The sequence below is a fragment of the Sceloporus occidentalis genome, unplaced genomic scaffold (assembly GCF_023333645.1).
Source record: "Sceloporus occidentalis isolate IW3139 unplaced genomic scaffold, rSceOcc1.0.p SCAF_1, whole genome shotgun sequence".
Classification (NCBI taxonomy): domain Eukaryota; kingdom Metazoa; phylum Chordata; class Lepidosauria; order Squamata; family Phrynosomatidae; genus Sceloporus; species Sceloporus occidentalis.
The window spans coordinates 265,857,885-265,878,466 of record NW_028316981.1 but is presented as its reverse complement, the minus strand read 5'-3'; the positions used below and the strand labels follow the sequence as shown (position 1 = coordinate 265,878,466).

Below are 20,582 nucleotides of genomic sequence, written 5' to 3'. Positions count from 1 at the left end.
TGTTGCTACATTTCTTTCCGAGGCAAAGAATTAAAACAATAATAGAAAGAACCATCCAAAATTGAGTCCATTACTTCTTTGCCACACTAATCATTTGGTCTAGGAAGGGCTATGGAAACAGTTTTCTGCAAGTGATGTTTTCTGACTGCATAAACAAAGAACTGTTGCTGGCGGAAGAGGATGGCCCATATTACTACCTCTGGATGGACCTTATTCTATAGTAAATTACCATAGGTTTTGTTTGTTTGTTTGTTTGACCTTTATGAAACACTGTCAGTGAGGTATCGAAATGTAGGCACTATCTTTCACTTTCCTCAGCATTTCCTCTACATTCCCAACCTTTGTTTTTATTTATTTTTGCAGAAACACACTAAATTAGGCTACCTATGGAAGTCTATTTCCTAATATTTGGTTTTGCTATTTGAAATTAATCTTAAAATTCAATAACATCACAAATGAAGCATGATGATGATGACAACGATGACAATTCATTGTAGTTACCCACCTGGACCTTTTCATGAGCTGATAAACCAATAGCTAAATATATACACTAAATGGATGGACATGATAGGGATATTCTATTCCAAAAATGTGCAGAAACAAAAACAGACCCAAACAAATATGAAAGTAGTACCAATATTCATTCCCTCCCTTAAACAATAGCATTTTTCAACTAAAAGGAGGGGAAAATGCTTAAGAGAGTATGTAAGCCCACTTTGACAGAACTGTGTGCTGGATATGACTTTCACAGTCTGCTGGCAGTTTGTAGGAAAGCCACCACACCTGTGACTCTGCTGTTGATTAATGAGTCTTTCAACTTATCGCTACCATCTGAAGAAGGGCCATGGCCTTTCCAAGCTTCACTGATTCCTTCGCTTTCAACTGCAAGTCCTATCCAGCTAGCTTCTATACAGAAAGCCACACCTGGTTAAAGCATATGAAAACCTCAATATGTCATTTTCTAGACAAGTCAAAAGGGATGTAAAACTAGACAAAAGATGTATTCAAGCAACATGAATACAGTTTTGTCATAACCTGTCAATCTAAAGGCTAATAAAAACAAGTTTTCCTCTACGACACATTTCATATTGCAAACTTTTTGATTGACAAGACCCTGTTCTTTACTACAGTGTGCAAGTCCTACAATTAAGGTTTCTGTCCTGTGAAAAGAAAAGTTTACTGCTGGACTCAGGAGAAATCCTATCCAAAGAAATGGACCGTCTGAGTAATTTGCATAATACTTGGATTCACAAGACTTCATAAAAATCACACTTATAAAGGTATTTTAGAACTCCTTTCCCCCTCTTTGCCATCCTTAGCCCTACTTTAACAAATACTTTGTTCAACTTTTCTAGCCCTTCCACCTGCCAGTATATTTTGTGAATCAACAACTAGACAAGTTCTTACTTTAATTTTTTTTAGTTTCTCTAGGATTAGATTTCAAGGCCTTGGATTGCTCTTTCTGATAAGAAGAGCATTTGGAGATAAAATCTAAAAGTGGTTTCGCATGTGCTTCTATCAAAGACAGGTACACTTGAAACAAAAATGAACATGTTCTAAATTTTGTTAAATGTTGCATATCCTGCAGAGCAGAATATTGTACTTAGAAGAGATGTAATTCTTCACTAAGTTTATTTTCAAAAGTAACAATGAATAATATCAGCAATTTCCTTTGTACTGTGAGAAAATATTTTAAAAGCGTGCAGTTTTTGAAGGCTATTTGGAGTTTGGGCAAATTCTGCACAAAATTTGCACAGGGTTGTTTTGCACACAAAATAGCATTTCCTTTGTAGTAAATAGCATTTTCTGCATGGAAAATGATATTTCCATTTCAAACTGAAGGAGTTCACATTTCAAATCTACCCTGTTACAAATTGATTCCCATTTCTAATTTGAATTTGGCAAGTCTTGTTATGGCATTTTACTTTTAGGGCTCTTATTGTTTTTCAATTGAAAAGCTATGTGAAATCTCTTTTCTCTTTCACAAAACAATTAGACTGACATTTGTACTGCCATAAAAGATAGTTGTGCATGCTCAGTTGAACTAAAAGCCATAACAGAAAAGATTTTAAGCATATTGATAGATTAAGATTTTTAAATAACATTTTTGGAATATATGGATAATCAACATCACAATAAACATTATAAATGCAAACATTTTCTCCATAAATAGCTTGCCATATGGCTAACACACACAACAGATGCTATCTATGTATCCACCAAAATATACATGATTTATTTAGTTTTTCTATGTGAAAACAACAAGAAAAAAATCTGCCTTTTTGTTAGTTACACTGATGTGTTAGTGGTGGCCTAGCCACAAAATGAAGTCACATAACTATAGACTTGGGAAACTTTGACAAACTATAGATTTGGGAAATTTTGTCCAGCTGAATCCATCTTAAATTAAATGTAAGTCCCACAATATCCTGTAATAACCAGCAGAAAGTTTACACTATGGCTGTAATACTTTACAACTATAAAAATGGATACAAAATTATTAAAAAATTATACTTCTCAAAATTGTAGTCTGAATATTACAAAATAAAATTATTTCCAAGCTCAACTTTTCAATAATTATTTACATTTTAATTTAAAAGGTTGTGGTTTAGCTGCAAACCTAATTCTCTCTGATGCTCTAACACTAAAGTCAGTATTTCAATGCTTTCCTCTAGTTGCACTCAAAGAACACTTATCAGTAAATGCACCAGTTGATCCAGAACATAGCTGTAGTTACTTATTCTTATGAAACACAAAAGCCTCGTGTGTTTTATATATAATGAGGTCCAATGGAGGAAGGGAGTCAATACAGTTTACCAGAGCCTGGCAGTCCAGAAGAGAGCCTAGGATTTGACTACAGTGCCGTACATGAATTTCAGCTTATGCTGAAGCCATGTGGCAGGAAAAACAATAGTGCATGTGCCATGCTGTTCTGCATACACATGCTCCATAGTTTTCACTGGGCCTTGAGCATACATGTTTTTTTTCCTTACGTGGGGTGGTGGTCCAGAATAGATCCCCTGTGTAAGGGAAGGGCCCACTTTTTTAGTAGTATTGTTATTTGGGGGGAAAAACAGTGAATTTCTAAGATAATATTGATATATGACATTTGAAATTTCATGTAAAGATTTTTAGCTGGTGCGTCAGGGGCTCATCCCAGCCACCAGATGGCCCAGGAAAGAAAGCTGGACTCCTTGGCAGTTGTGCAGCTGCCAGGAGAAGCAGCCTAGCCATAGGAGCAAAAGAGGAAATTCCTCTCCCTACCAGCTGAGTCAGGCTTTATCCTGTTCTAGCTCCTACAGACTCTCCTCCACTTCCTCCTTTGAGATGTAAAATTACTGTAAATTTTGAAGCCATGGAATTTTCAAACAAATTGAACACTTAAAAATAATAGAATATGGCACCCTTTACAGTTTGAATGTCATTTTGTAATATTAGGAACATAAAATGAATTCTGTGTAGCTTGACTTAGCAAAAAATTACCATAGGTGAAAGTAAAAACTTATTTTTATTGAAAACTGAGGTCACTTCACATACACAGCAGGTAGGCAATTGGAGGAACGTCACACACAGCGGTAGGGAAAGTATCGTCCTGGGAGCTTGCAGCTACATAATTGCTTTGAGGCCCTTTCCCTTATTAGGGAGGACAAGGAAGAGAAGCAGAGACAGTCTTCAGGGACAATGCTGAGGAGTACCACTACAGGGAATATATGCTGTTAAGCTTCGGAGGAGGCATGTGGTGGTGGTGGTGGGGGGACACCTTATTAATGAGTACAGAATCAGTGGTTTGTGGGCCTGACAAGATGTCTTGGGAGGTATGTGTCTCCCTGGGGCAAAGATGTGATGTGATGAAGAGGCTGGCAAGACCATTACCCCTTTCTTTTGGTTCCTGTGGAAACCAATGATACTGCAAGGCACAGCCTTCAGAATACCAGAAGGGATTATGAGGCTCTCTTGGGTCTCCAGAGTCTCCTCCTGGCCTACAGAAAGTCAGGGAGGGAGAGAGAATAATGGTGGATGATCCTCTTCCTTGGTTTCCTCCCTCTCCTTCATGCACAGCCATGATCCCCTTTCTCACTTGGCCGAAAGCCACTATCCCAGCCCTGGAGCAGTTGCCTAGTTGGCAGCCTATGGTCAGCCACTGGCAGACCCTCAGCCACATGAATATCTATCTGCTGTTAACAAACAGCTGATGGACCTACTGGGGGGGAAATCACCAGAGTCCAAATCTACTCTCAGTTGTCCTGTTTATAATATTATACATCATATAAAAGTCTGCTACACCACAAATAAAATTTACAAAATTTATAACACTATCACTCAGCATAACTTTGGCAGATTCTAGTAACATATTACATGTCAATTAAATAAACAAGATTTCTTCATAGACATACTTAATTCTGCTCATGCCAACTGTAAACTAGCCATAAGTAGACACCTAAACCAAGAAAGAATATTGTACACTTAAGAAACCAATGCATGCTAACATCAGCTTCCACCTTTTCCTCATCAATTGTCATTCAGTTATCAGGCAATGTAGCCTCATGCAAAGGAAGAGACCCCTTAGCAGTGTTTCAGTCTGTATGGCAACTTCTTCATAACTTTGTATGAAGCTAAACTCTTCCAGTTAGCCAAAGGGGTGGATTACCAATTTATATCAATGTCCTTCTTGAGGTGCAATTCCATGATACATCCCATTTTACAGAACTTTAGAGAAGTTCCACCTCTCTTGCCAAAGTTATTACCTGTGTGCCAGTAGTTCCCCGAAGGTCATCCTATTTAGTCCCAGATAACTTGGCAGCAGGTGTGACCAATCCCATTTCCATTCAGTAATGGTGAACTGTTGATGTATAAGAAGAAGGTATTGTTATTTAGTAATCAGTGTTAGTATGATCAGTAAATTAAAGCTCCAGCTGTGAAAAACTAACTAAAAAGGAGGAGAGCTAGAACACAGACCTAGGCAGATCACATCAATCATGCTCACAGAAAAGTTTTATTTTGATAAAGCAGCAAATAATTTATGAATTCATTTGGGGATGTAGTCATTATTTATATAAAGATAAATCAATTTTGAGCCGTTAATTTTCCAACTGTTAAAGGCAATTTGCCAAACCACTTTCACTTAAAGACTGACTCAGTTACAAAACCAAAATAACTGTCAACCTTTTAAGCATTCTAGTAATTTACATGTTTTTACCATCAGCACAAAATTTATCAGTAAAAAACATCTGTGTAATTGGAACTGAAAACGTATACTATATCTTAATTATGATATTGTATTTGTTTCCTGTTATGTAAGACAGTCCATTCACCACATGATCATTATGAATTTCTACAAATATAAATAATGCCAACTCATGTAATGTTCTCTAGATTATATTGTAGAATGTCTTTCCCCAAGGCATTGTCACATTTATTCTTACAAACAAAAAGGAATGACATACAAAACAATACGTGTGACTATATATTAATATTATTATTAAATAATACTAAATATGCAAGATAGATGACAGGATAAAAGACTTGTACATCACAAAAGCCGCTAGAGAGACACTGCATACCCCCTGCCCCAAAAGGGTTTCTTTTGGTCATGAGGATCAGAAGCAGGGAGTAAAGTTTTAAAGATCACAAGAATATCCTCAAGTGGAAGCAAATGGTAATTGTTTAGTTATTCAGCAGACAGGAAATGAGTGTGCTTAGCACCCAAATGCAATCAATATCTTTCTTTTAACCAGTGAAAAACAGTGACATCCCTTAAAGGTCAAAGTAAAGGTAGTCCCTTGACGTGAATGTCTAGTCGTAACTGACTGTAGGAGGCAGTGCTCATCTCCATTACTAAACCCAAGAGCGTCTGAAGACGACATTGGTTGTCAGGTGGCCAGCATGACTGCATTAAATGCTGTTGCCTTCCCACCAAAGTTGTACCTATTTACTTGCATTCACATGCTTTTGAACTGCTAGGCTGACAGAAGCTGGGACTAGTGACAGGAGCTCATCCCATCATGCAGCACTTGGGCCTTGTACTGCCAACCTTCTGATCTTCCAATCATCAGAACTGGCGTCTTAACCACTAAGCCACTGCATCCTGATCATTCCTTGCTCTCCCTTAATTTATTTTGGCATACCCACTTCTTATTCATACTAATAACTAGGCCCGTTTCCCAACAACCAGGACCAAGGCTTTATCATGATGTGTGTGAATGAGGGTGGGGAAGTATAGAGATGTAAATGATTGGTTCTCTACCTTACTATGGCCTTGCTCAATACTGGCATGTCAACACATGAAAGATTACAATCAAGACCATTTGATAACTGGGTTAAAAAGAGTTCCCATCCCCAAACAAGTAAGGAAACTAGAATCTGAAAGATAGTTATGAAGTTTAAATAATTCAGATGTGAAACTGTGGCAACTATGAGATAAGGGCAAATTCAAACATTTATTGGAAACCAGAAGGTTTTCAGTTGAAAAACATGTTGGATGTCTAGCATGTTATCAGTCTAGCCAATGTTATAGAGGCAATGGCAAATTGCATTTCAGGAATTCTATGCATGAGTTGTACAGGTGAACGGACTGAATATAGGAAGCCACAGCTCTCTGGTTGCAAGATCTTAACTGGACAGTTCATAACAGGGTGTCTTGGAAGTCTCTCATTCACAAGTTTTCTGACTTGATGGCAATTACCAAAGAGGTATGAGAAGGCTCCCTGTTCTTATGATGAGTTTTCTGGTCACTGAAACTTGGTAGGTAAGCTTCATAAGCATCTCAGGATCATCAGACAGCTACACTAAAAATATGCAGAGACATTGCCCTATGTAATGCTTCACCATTAAGTCCCAGCCATGAAATTAATCCAAAAAAGAGTCACTTGGGAGGATGGGTTCAGAGCAGTCAGATTCAGTTGTTTTAGCAGCATGTGCTATAGCACTGTTGTTGGTCTTATTAATTATTAGAAATATTATTATACAGCTAATCATTTGTATAAACCCCGAAGCATTGTCCAAAAACCAGACAGGAACACAATCATATAAAATATGGAAGTACTGAAAGAATTCATAGAATAATCATGTGGGGGGTATGTCTCAGAGGAATTTTTTTATACTAAGCATCAAAAACATGGTTGTAGTGGTTTGAGTGTTGGACTACAACTCTAGAGAATCCCCTTTTGGCCATGGAAACCCACTGGGTGACCTCTGGGGCATGTCCACAGGAGGGTGACCAAAATGGTGAAAGGTCTGGAAGCCATGTCTTATGAGGAGCATCTTAGGGAGCTGGGTATGTTAGCTTGGAGAAGAGAAGGTTAAGAAGTGATATGATATCCCTGTTTAAATATTTGAAGGGATGTCATATTGAAGATGGAGCAAGCTTGTTTTCTGCTGCTCCAAAGACTAGGACATGGAACAGTGGGTTCAAACTAAAGGAAAAGAAATTTCACCTAAACATTAAGAGGAACTTCCTGATAGTAAGAGCTGTTTGACAATGGAGCAGACTCATTTGGAGTTTTCAAACAAAGGCTGGATAGCCATCTGTTGGGGGTGCTTTCATTGTGTGTTCCTACATGGCAGGGATTTGGACTAGATGGCCCATGAGGTCTCTTTCAACTCTATAATTATGACCTTGGGCAAGTCTCTCAGCCTTAGAGGAAGGAAAAGGCAAACTCCTTCAAACAAATCTTGCTAAGTAAAAACCATAATAGGTTTGCCTTAGGGTTGTCAGAAGTCAGAAATGACTTGAAGGCGCACAAGAACAATTTAAAAAAAAATTGCTATCATTGAGCCCTGACCATTCCTTTGTGTAGAAAAAAAAGAGAGAGAAGGCCTGTTTCTGTGCTGCTACCAAAGAAAAATTTACAGGTTGTAACACATACAACAGTGCCTTCTGGATGATCATAGTGCCCCAAGAGCATTGCTTGAAAGTTAAGAGTACAGACCAATGCATTCCTTGATGTACCCTAGTTGTAACTTGCATAATCTTTCTCTACTAATATGAATACCCACTAGCTCAGTAGGAGACCAGCAGACAATCCAGATACGTGCTATCTATACACACACAATATGGCATCCCCGACACAAACAGGTTTACTGCATTCTGGACTGACTATTTAATCCAAACCAGTATTAAATGTAGCTATACAAATCCAGTTGGGGAGCATTAGTACCAAATTAAACGTATGCATTTAAATTTAGTTACATGTATATCCCTCCTTTCTTCCAATGAGTCCAAGGCAACATATATGGATATCCTCAGTAAATGTCCAGTTCTCATTCTCATACAGAAAAGTTATCAGTTTTGCACTGTTTACTCGCTCCACACAATGAATGATTTTATATCTGAAGAATTCAAACCAGATAAAAGACAGAGACAAAAATAATACATTTAAGGAATCTAAAATTATTAGATTTAAGATGCACATGAAAATTTATTAGTTTTATGGAATTTTATTCTCTCGTGCAATTTTATTTTTTAAAGCATTTGTATTCAGACTCTCAAAGAGCAAAAACTAGGGACCATCCAATGAAACTCATGAAGAAAACACACACACATCTATATGCCTTTTAATGCTATCTGAATCAACTTTTTATATTATCAACTTACAAGATATACAAAATCCAGCTGTTCTTAACATTCTTTATTAACATGTAGTTTTGGCATTTCTGGCTCAGAAATTTCTAGTTTTGATTTGAACTGGGTATGTACAGGATATAAGCAGCATATACAGTGGACCCTTGCTATACGCTGGGATTTGGTTCCAAGATCCCCCGTGTATAACAAAATCCATGTATGCTCAAGTCCAATTAAATATAATGACATAGCAAAATGGTGTCCCTTATAAAAAAATGGAAAATCAAGGTTTGATATTTGAAATTTATAGTTTTTTTAACATTTTCAAACTGTGTACGCTTGAATCCATGTATAAAAAATCCATGTATAAGAAGGGCCGACTGTACACATATTGATGCTCTTAATTAATTGGAAGTGATGTATTTATGTTCAGACCTCCTCTGAGTTTTTGTCCAAATAGCCACCCGAAGAAGGCCTTAAGTGCATCTAAAGGCCAAAACACATTGGGCTTTTTAGCAAATCAAAAACAAAAGCAAACAAAATATCTCTTTAGCTTCCTCAGACATGTCCCTTTTTCGTTCACGGACATTCAGACTCTCAGCCATGGTTTCTGAGGTGATTTGCATGAATAAGTAAACAATTTTAGGATACCAAATACTAACATTCAGATTGAGCTAAAAGTCAGCAGCAGACAGTCAAATTTAAATTAACATTGAGATAAATACTAAGGTCGCACTCTGAGTTGTCCTTTGGCAGATGGGAGGGGTCCTTCTATTTACAGATGAAGAATCAATGCAACAAATGTTTTCATTGGTGGAAGAAAAAGAAGAGCCTATACAGACCAGCCACAAAGGCTGGCTTGGGGGCGGAGTCAAGACATGGTGTCCACATGACGCACCCCAGGGCGGTGTGACATTGTGTATTGCTCCACATGCTGCATGGCATCACAGCTCTCCTCTGATGCTGCGTCCACATGATGCAGCACAAAAAGAGCACCTTAAAGCTGCGGCACCACAGCTATCACGCCCTTTCCAGGGCTCAAAAAGGATCCACTTTTTGCTGCTTTTTTTGCACCCTGGAAAGGCCAGATCGGGGTCACAGCATCCAGTTGCCACGGCCCCAATACAGCACAGCTGAAGGTGGCCACAGGCCGCCCCTTAGGGGCAGTCTCCATAGCCCCTCAATTCCCCCCCCCCAAGTCTCTGCAATTCCCAGTGCCATTTTCAACAGTGTTCCAAAGATTCAAGAGATAGGTGAAGAAAGTTTTAGCAGAAATCATCTCTCTCACAAGTGAGTGCATCTTGTCACAGACTTAGGCTAAAAGGAACTGAGGATCTGGACTAAATTTTATTTAAAATGTAGGTAAGCAGCAAAACCTCTACTGGGTGTTTAAGAACCTACTGTTAGTTGTCACCTGCATCACAATATAGAACAGAGACATGGGTTTTCTGATAAAGATTCTGGAGTTGCCTATGTTCATATGGTTCTCTGAACTATTATATGGCTATGTTTAATAATATCAAGTGTATTTAATTATATTTATACATCACCTCTGGATCATCAATGTAAGAATTTAAAAAAAAGAAATAAGAATCAGAATGTGCTGAGAATCCCCATCCTGATAATAAGATAGTACTGTAAAAGTTCCTGCAATCCAATTTAGCTGTTTCTTGTCACTTGCAGATTAATAGAGCACTGCAATCTTGTCACACAGCAGAGAAATTCTGCCCTGAGTTGTCAGCATTTGAAGGTCTTATGCTTCTATAGTATTAATGAATGGAGGAGAGAGCTGTAACCACTGAGATAAAAATATCAGAATTCCAAATGAGGACCAAATTTAATTGTTATCCTTCTATCTATGTCAAGTATTGTGTTTTTAATAATCAGGAAAATTGGGGTGGGTACACAAACCTCCAATTTAAAGTGATGTCTCTGAAGTCAAATACTTATCTTACTGGACATTTTTCAATTAAACTGCTATATTTTAATTAAAATACACTATTATTTATTATGTATAGTATGTATAAAATAATAATTGTGCACTGAATGTTAATCTGTAAACATTTTTTGTAGAAACTGAGTGATTTAAGGAGGTCAGTCAGATTTGACTAAGTGATGACATCATGAGACTAATCCATAAAGGGAACAGTCTTTCCTACCATCACCGGGGCCAATTCAAACTACACAATTATATTACTATGGCCTGGAACAGACGGACCAAATGAAGTAACTTCTGGCCAATTTAGAGGAGTTGGATTCAAACAACACACACCTTCAAAGCAGCCTGACGCTATACTCTGGACCTTTCGGTTGGAGCAAAAAGGAGCCAGGCTAATCCAGTTCCTGGTGGTGCAGGTTGAGGCTATAGTCCACTGTCCACTTTGGGAATGGGCTGTGCAGTCAGTGCAGTCCTGACCTGGTTCTGGCCAGAATGAACTTGGGCTGCTCCTTCCCACCTGTCTTTTTCGGCGTATGATTCCACTAATTACGATGCCAAAATTCCATGAAACATCCTACTGGGTTTATAGTTTGGTGAGACACTAGGACTTCCTGGCTGAGAATTCTAAATACTTCCACCCCAACTACAAATACCAAGATTCCATTGGAAGTTGCCACTGCAGTTAAAGTGTAATAAGAGTAACATAACTGTGTAGCGTGAAGGGGTAAGGTAACACTTTTAATAATAATAATAAATTTTATTTTTATCTCACCCTTCTGCGCACTCAAGTTGAGGCGGCTTACAGCATTAAAATATAAAATCCATATCCTCCAATCCCACCCCCCTTAAAATACAATTAAACAATTTACAATATAAAACATAGCTTAAAATAATGTAGAACAAAATAATAGTGATTACAACAAGAAAATCAGGGTCCAACAATTAGGTATTGTTTTTGTTGTTGTTGTTGACCAGGTATCTATTCAGGAAAGACCTGCCAGAAGAGATCTGTCTTAACAGCTTTTTAAAAGCTGTTTAAGGTGGTTATATGATGGATCTCCTCCGGCAGGCTGTTCCATAATCTGGGAGTGGTTGCTGAAAAGGTTCTCTGGGAGGTAGCAGACAATCTAGTTTTTATAGGTTGCATCAGATTCTTCCCAGAGGACCTGACTGCACGGGGTGGACTGTATGGAAGGAGGCGGTCCCAAAGATAGTTTGGACCCAAGCCATTTAGGGCTTTAAAGATGATAACCAACACCTTGTACTGGGCCCAGGGACGTAGCCAAGGGGGGGTTCTTGGGGTCCGGACCCCCCCTTCCATTAGAAAAATGAATGGTGTGTGCTGCTGCGCCGCCGCATCCAAGCCCCATTATAATGGTGGCACTTAGTCTGGACCCCCCCCCCCCCCCCCCCCCCGCCGCCTTCCTAAAATCCTAGCTACATCCCTGCTGGGCCCAGAAACTAACAGGCAGCCAGTGAAGTGATCTTAGGATCAGTGTTACATGGTCTCGTCTAGTTGTCCCTGAGACCAATCTGGCTGCTATATTCTGTACTAATTGCAGTTTCCGGATCAAGCACAAGGGTAGCCCCATGTAGAGTGCATTACAGAAATCAAGACGGGAAGTTAGCAGCACATGCACTATAGTTTCAAGGTCCCTAACTTCCAGGAAAGGGCACAGATTTGCTCTTGTTCACTGCTTTTATGGGAGAAGCTGCAAAAGGGGACACTTTTTACAAATGGTGAAAGTAGCTCTGAGAAGAAGCTCTTATTTGGGTTCAAAGGGAAATAAGAAACATATAAACATAGGACTAATTTATACATACTATTAAGGACATGAGAAATATTTACTGATGACATCTTGCCATGTTAGTCCAGGAAACACTTAAATAGGAGGACAGAATAGATGGGGCCAACTGCATGGTTCCCTCCATACCCTTTCATTATTCTCCATACAGCTAAGAGGAGTCATGGAACTGATTCATCTCATTTGGTTTTTTATTCAAATATTTACCAGAGCAGTTATCAGAAGATACCACAGGAAGCAGCTCTTGCACTTCATAGAAGGCAGTTCCTACAGGGACTATGTGTGTGGTCATGGATAACACTAGTCTAGTAAGGATAACTAACACATGGTATCAGGATTCTGTTGATGCTTTCATTCTGAGCCATGTCTATGTTAAAAGGTATGCCAGGTGATGGGATTCACTTAGACTCAGTCAGAAATTCAAGGCAATCTAGTGCAGATCAATTTGCATGGACTGGCAAGCTGCTAGTCAAATCAGAACCAGCTGCTAAGAGTCAAGTCAGAACCAGCAGTTATATATGACCAGCCACCCAATTTGCTTCTCAAGATACCTTATCTGCTGGGATAACTGATTTTATACATCTGTTGTAGATTTACAAGGTGAGTTTTAGACCATTGGAGATAAGATTGTTAGTACATGCAAAGTCTTGCAGGATATGGATAAGGTGGCTCCAAAACCTATTCTACCACAGGGTCTTGGAAACCTTACATGGCACTTTGTTTGTTTGTGGAGGGACATATGAAGCCCCTGGAACAATGTATGCAGAACAAAAATATTTGGGTCATACAGGCGTCTACATGCACTACCAATTATGTAGAAGCACTACTAGTTTTAACTGTGTTAATCATCTGTTTGGGGCATGTCTAACAAGTTACTAACCTATTCCTTTTGCAGTGGGTGATTAGTTCTGTCAAACGCTGACAGAGCTAATGCTTGGCCTGGCACACAGCTGGGTATATATACTGTTACGTGTAATAAAAAAGAAAGAAAAGAATCAGGAACAGAAATGAAAGAGTATGTATCCAGGATGGGCTAAGAGCCTTATTACATACTATTAATTACAAGATCTTTACAAGATTTTTTTAAAAATAATAATAAGATTTAAGGTATCATAAAAATACTTCAGAAGATTAGTGTGAGAGTCTCATACTCTTTGCATGGAATTTGAATTTATTATGCTGAATAAACACACAATTAACAAATATATTTTTGCTTCCTAATATTTATATTGATATAGCTCTTTCATATGCATTTTCATATTGTTGCTCAAAATAGAAATAACTGGCAACTATAATTTATGGATGCTTTTTCAACAGCTCTCAGATATTTTAATCACTGTCTTCTGTAAGAGATGGAACAGCATACAAACCAGATATAAAAATATTGAATTGTTTGGACCTTCTTGCAACTGAACATTTTATCTAGGTGGCTCATAAAAATGCTATTATTTGAAATTATGTATATGTTAAATAGCATGGAGACAGAACTGAACCCTGAGGGACATCACAGGCCAACAACCAAGAGACCCCCAGTACTACCTTCTGAATTCACCCTTCCAGGAAGGAATGAAACTAATGTAAAACAGTGCTCCCAAGCAAGGTGACCCAGAAGGATACCATGGTTGATGGCACTGAAAGCCAGAGAGAGCAGAGTCAGCAGAAACATACCCCACTGTCTAGGTCCAAGCATAGGTCACCCACCAATGCCTTTTCCATCCCATAACCAGCCTTAACCATTGAAATGGATCTAGATAATCTGTGTCATCCAGAAATCCCTGGAGCTACAAAGCCACCATATGCTTGAGAATCTTGACTAAAAATGGCATGTTATAGACTGGTTGATAATTATCCTGAATGGTGGGACCCAGAGAAGGCTTTAAAAAAACATAGTGGTTTTGTAAGTAACTTTCAGATCACTCTCTGCTTTGGGAAAGGCTTTTTTAGGTTTAAAATGGCATATCTCCTTTCGTATATTGAATCTGCCTCCACACTTGTTGGAGGTTGAAGTGGACATTTGAGTAAAATAAATTTAAAATCTTTTTTTAAAACTGGGTGAGAGAATGGAATATGTAGGCCCACCTTTCTGGTGAGAGACCTGTGCAATCTCTGAATTTCAGGTAGTTGCTCATCCCTGATTTAAACAATATATCTAAAGTTTCATTCACTCACATGACAACTGGTAGTGTGAAAATACAGTTAAGTTGATTGAAGCTAGGAATTCTACAGACAAGCCACTGGAATGGGCATGCTCCAGCTGATAAAATAGGTCACAGCTGCACAAATCAATGTCACACTTCAGAATCTATAGCAGTGCTGATTTTGGCACTGATAGCCACATTTTAATAATCCAGAAAAAGGCCCTGGTAAGAGTTAGAGATAGTGGTTTTATACAAATCCCTAGTAGGATAAAATAAATATCCGTTGGGCTTTCTGGACTTATTGGTGGGAGGATTTTTCTGTCTTATACACCTCACATTCTACCCCAGCCTATTTTTTAAAACCACCCAGCCATATATTCTGAAGAACACAAAAGTTTACACAGTATTGTGGAATTCTAATTGATCTTAATGAAGTCATTTTCATTTCCAGTAGCATAGCTTAGTAGTTGACAACAGAGAAGCAAGTAGATATATCTCCTTAACATGGCACTGAGGGCTCCTCTTTGACCTCTCTCGTTCTCTCCCCTCATTACTTGTTTTATTCCTCCTCCTCAATGCTACTTCAGTTTCTCTTGTGTCCCCCATCTCTCCTGCATCACTCACTGCCATAGTTCACATGTGTCTTCTTAACCACTTTCCAGTTGGTGTATGTGATAGGATCTCCCAAAACTCATCAAGCCTAGGCTGTATGAGAGAAACCCACTAACCTGTCATGAGCTAAACCATGGGAAGACATGGGGAGAGCAAGGGTGAATACACAAGAGGAAGAGAGATTGCCTGTGCAAGTGAGACTCTCCCATTCTCCTTCTCTTTCCTACTCCTCCCCACCACTAACAAATGTTCTCCCTAATCCATAGCAGATGGTGTGGGAGGGACAAGCAGGGACTTCAGGTGGAGAAGGCAGTGGTAGGTAGCTCTACTGCTATTCCAGTACAATGGAAGCTACACCAAGTGTCATAGTATTTGTCTTTCTAAATATCTGTAATTGGACAAGGGGAATGCCAGTGAGACAGTAAAGCTTTTGCAGTTACTATAGTGAAGTGTGATGCAAATCCAGAAATAAGTCCCACTGAATCCAGGTAAGTAACTCCCAGGTAAGTGTATATCATAGACGCTTGGAACTGTGCATGGGCCGGTCCCAACAGAATGGCCCATGACTGACTATAAGCTATAGAAATGTGAAAACAAGTCTGAAAAACATAAAATCCAGAAGTGGCCAGACATTGACTTTTAGTTCTTGCTTTTTTTACCCTAGAATGTAGTTGTGTGGGTTTGGTGGGGGTTGTGGGGCACTGCATCTCATTTTCTAACAAGACTTCTGCTACTGGAAGCATCAAGGAGCAAAAATTGAATACTTTGTCTGAATTGAGTAGGTGGGTGGGACAAGAGAGGCCAGAGGGGGTCATGTTCAACAAAAAAGATTGCAAGTGATCTACAGCCTGCTATATCAGATTGCAGTTTTAAATCAGTGGTAATGTGGTGAGGCAAGGAGAAAAAAAAAGATTATCTGTCCTTTGCTGTTGTCCTTTATTCTCAAAATGGTAAAGGGTTTAGATCACACGAAACCTGTAACAAAACATTATCGTTCTTCTGGAAAGAGAATTCCTACTGAGATCCCCCTACCCATCCTGCATTAACCTCCAAAAGAATGTGGGAGACTTTTCTCCTACTGCTCTTTCAATTTTTTTTTTTAAATAGTATCTGCAGAAACGAAAACTTAAGATTCCAAAGTTTTTGAATTTCCTTGTGAACTATGAATGAGGTAGTTTTGAGAACTTGTATATCCCTTGCATTCCCACTGTACATAGTGACATCCCTCTTTGTTTTATATCTACTAAGACAAAGACTGGTCTTTGAGCTTTAAAAGAAGCAATGTCTGTCCAACAGAATAACGCCTGAATCTTAAGGATGCAGAAGAAATTGAATTAAAAAACAACAACAACCCAACAAAAAACAGCAACATCTGATTGTACCACACCCCACAAGCCTTAGAGTTTACTTTGACTCCAAATGTAGTCCACAGTTGGATAATTAGCATGACATTCACATAATAAATCTGAATAACAACTAACAAGAATGTGCATTTTTTAGTGTTGGAGTCAGAGACAGAAACTGCAGGAACCAAAACTGAAAGATTCATTTTCAAAGGAGCCAGGAATGGCATGGTTCTACAGCCAGAAGCAGAAATCATTGGTCAGTGGGATGGGGAGGATTTACATGGGAGAAGATAGTATCCGGGAAATATAGAATAGTAGATTCTGTCAGTTGGGTAGTATGCTTCTAATCACAACATCAAGGGTAGCAAAAGTTATCTTACAAGGCCAGGCTTTTCACTTTTTGGACAGCAATTTCTTTAACATGATGTGATCACTTCCATCGCCAGTAAAAGTTAAAATTCTTCAATGAATCACTAACCTTTTCTAACACATTAGTGCAATATGAATAGTGCACATGGAAAGGATCAAAACCAGGCTGTCCTTCCTTGCTTCTTAATGTCAGGTTTAAAGGTCTAATGCTTGCTGTGCCATCTTCAGATCCCTCATTAGACAGTTGTTCATTCAAATATTCCTTTTAAAAAAGAAGGAGCTCAGGTGAATGTCAGTTGCACTGAATGAGAATGAGAATGTAAATTTCACATAAATACTTGCTTATCTCTAAGCAAATGCAGCAATAATGTATTTTGCATCATTGGGTGTTAATGTGATAACTTTATGGTTTGGTATTTGCTACTGAGAGCTAAATCTGTTGAACAAATAGGAAGAGGAAACATGAAGAGGTATTACCATATACAAGGGCAAGATAACAGGAACAGGAAACTCTTAGAATTTTTGATCAATACTTACAGTTAATAATAGTTACTAATAATTCTCCCTATCACTATTGCTACTAAAATCATAGCATGGAAACATACTCCTTATAACTGACATAATAATAATAATAATAATAATAATAATAATAATAGAGTTTATTTATATCTTCCCGCCTCTCCCAATTGGATCGAGGCGGGATCACAAAGAGTTTTAAAAATGCAATTAAAACATTACAATATTATTATCATACAAGTTAAAACCACAGTTAAAACCATAAAATCAACAATCATGTAGTTATGTGCAGTAACTCTCTGCATTTAGATAACATAAGGGAAACACAAAACCTTTCTCTGATTTCAAAGCACAAAATGCCACTTTTAGCTATTGGGAAGAGAGTAATTATGGGCCAAAGCAGATGGCTTGGAACAAGTGGCCTCTGGTTGCTCCAGCACCAATTGTGCAACTGCACAGCCCAAACAGGCAACTGGCAGGAGCGAATTTAATCTGCTCTTTTTTGGGGCAGTTCTTGCCACTTTGGTGCAGTCTCTGTGTGGCTTCTGGCTGCTTTGGGGGCATGTGACATGTATTACCACGCCCTTGAAGCGGCAAGAAGCCACTTTATTTGGTCCGTTTGTTTCGGGCCTATGTTTTCTTCAAATCAATGACATAAAATGGAGCATCAAAGTTTGATTTTTTTTTTTTTTACTTGTTTGGACTACAGCTTCTAGTATCCTGCAATTCACATGGCCACAAAACTCTGATAACTACTTTTCAGCTAGGTGGCTTCATTTAAGTGAAGATGAGAGAAGACAAAGTGGGAGAATATGATGGGAAAGCATATGTGCTAATAGTTTTTTGTGGGTTTTTTTGGGCTATGTGGCCATGTTCTAGCAGATTTTCTTTCTGATGTCACAAAACCCACAAAAAACTATGGATGCCGGCCATGAAAGCCTTCGACTTTACATATGTGCTAAATTGCTAGGTTGAAAAGAATGGTTACTAAGACCCTACTTCTTAGTTCTTCTGTGCACATGAAGGACAAGATTTATGAAAATCCCATTATTATGAAATATATGTAGACTCTTCTCTGGAAAAAACTAATTCAGCTACCATAGTATCAGGTGAAAAAGTAATCCCCTTACTAGTGTTAGGACTGCCTCAGAGACAGAATCATGCTGGTGAGGTTATTAAAGGAGAAGGACAGAGAATATTACAAGTTAAGGGTGGGACCATATGTTCAGAGAAGCCCACATATACAGCTATAGTCAGACAATTCTGAGAAACCTTTGCAGGATAGCCAGCATTATGGCCCTAGTACAGACGGGCCTCGTGGCACGTCTTGATGACGTGCTAGAGTTGCCTTGGGGCATCACTTACAGACACCCTACAACCCAAGTACGTCTTCCGTATGTCAAAATGGAGGTGCCCTGTACAGATGGGCACCGCCATTTTGATGCGATGGACGCCTAGCGTCCGCACATCATGGCACCATAATGACATTGCGAGTGCGCCATTGGCGCATTGTGGCATCCTTATGGCACCGCAAAAAGAACCTGCTTTTTGCGGGTTCTTTTTGCTCCGCGAGGAAGCCGTGTGGCTTGTCTGCTGCGGCTTCCTCGCGGAGCAAACCAGGGCGCCAACAGACCACCCTTTTTGGGCGCTCTGTACCAGGCCATACTTCCTTCAGCATGACTGAAAAGTCCCCTTTCTGTTCAGCCAGCTACTCTGGTCTTCCACTCTTCAGCTGGATGCAAATACTACTAACTGTTCTGTAGGTGGGACACAGAGAAACCCCTTGTAGTGATGAAGGGGACACATCTGTGAGAACTAAAATCAGATGAAGTTCCATCTTCAGCATAGTAAAAAATTCTGGAATCAAAACCAATCATCTTTTTGGATAGCAGGAGAAATTATATTGAAAGAAACTAGTTTGTAGATAAAATCTGTCTGATCCACTCTCACTTGGGCACTATATTTGATACAGGTGTATGTAAACTAAAACCCTTCTTGTCTTGTGATAAAGGATGTTTGTCAACTTATGCAGCCCAAAGATGTGCATTCTTAAAGAGGTAGGAGCCAACATGTGTGCTAGAATCCAAGATCATTAAAACAGTAAGAGTAGCGGAAACACCCTTTTATAGAAAGGCACAGTTCCAACATATCTAAGGGGCTTGACAGACCACCCCAAAAGGGTGATCTGGAGCCACCTGTTTTTGCTCCCGAGGGAGCCCACAGTGGGTTCTTTTGGTGCATGTGGGCACCACCATCAGTATGTCATTAGCTCACTGTGGTGCATCCATGATGCAAGCTCTGCACCGCAATGTGCGGACACTGTGCCACGCTTGTGTCATCATGGCAGCCCCCATGTGGACGGGTGGCCGCCTTGATGGTGCCACCACCGCACACTAGGGTTCGGGAGCATGCGGACGCTGTGCACTCCCGAACCCTAGTTTCGGCCTGACAACAGCGCCTCTGCCCGTTTGTCTCAGGCCTAAGGGAGACAGTTATAAAGCCTCTTCTGAAAAAGCCCTCCTTGAACTTCACTGTATTGGATAATTATTGGCTACTGTCCAATATTCCATATCTGGGCAAGGCACTAGAGTGTGTCATGGGATTCCAGTTTCAGACTTTCAGTCTGGCTCTTTCAATCTGGATTCAGATCCAGTTATGGGAAGAGAAGGATTTGGTCACTTTGATGGACAACCTGCTCTGGTTACTAGGGTTGCATCCACACAGAAATAATCCAGGTCGACACCACTGTAACTACCATGGCTTAATGCTATGGAATTCTGGGAATTGTGGTTTATTGTGGTACGAAAGCTCTCTGACAGAGAAGACTAAATGTCCCACAAACTACAATTCCCAGAATCCCACAGAATTGAGCCATGACAGTTTACATGGTGTAACCTGGATTACAGTGGGACCTCGCCATCCGTGGGCTTGCCATCCATGGATTTGAACATCTGCGGATGGCAAGCCTTCTCTCAAATGTGTGGAACATGCATGTGGCCACATTAGCAGCCATGCCACCATTAGGGACAATGAGACTTGAGGTCCTGCATTTCTTCTTGAGCTTTTAATGGGTTTTCATACCATTAAGCATGGTAAATTTCTAAACCAATTTACTAGGATGGAAGATGGAGCCACTGTTTTACAGTGCCTCAATTTCTTAGAGGTGTGAGCCCAGAATTAGTACTAGGGGAATCGTGTTCACACGTTTGATGTTGGCTTGTGAAGTCTCTTAGAGTTCTCTTCTCTAACTTATACTGTTTAATACAAACACAAAATCTCTGGAGTTTTAGGGCCTGG

The 20,582-nt window shown here is 39.4% G+C and overlaps 1 protein-coding gene across 10 annotated transcripts in view; it reads right to left on the bottom strand.

Moving 5' to 3' along the window:
• Positions 1-20,582, bottom strand: part of KIAA0825 (KIAA0825 ortholog) — a 258,455-nt gene that overhangs the window by 111,403 nt on the left and 126,470 nt on the right. For 5 of the 10 annotated variants that reach the window (XM_089493045.1, XM_089493048.1, XM_089493111.1 and 2 more), the window contains 3 exons: positions 16,879-17,031; positions 4,746-4,840; positions 3,530-3,980 (listed from right to left, as the gene is read on the bottom strand). In XM_089493045.1, the coding sequence (XP_089349171.1) occupies positions 3,698-3,980; positions 4,746-4,840; positions 16,879-17,031 (531 nt within the window). In that variant the 3' untranslated portion in view covers positions 3,530-3,697. Of the gene's footprint in view, positions 1-3,529; positions 3,981-4,745; positions 4,841-8,188; positions 8,329-16,878; positions 17,032-20,582 lie in introns of those variants that run through there. The other 5 variants (XM_089493054.1, XM_089493062.1, XM_089493071.1 and 2 more) reach the window with 3 other exon arrangements.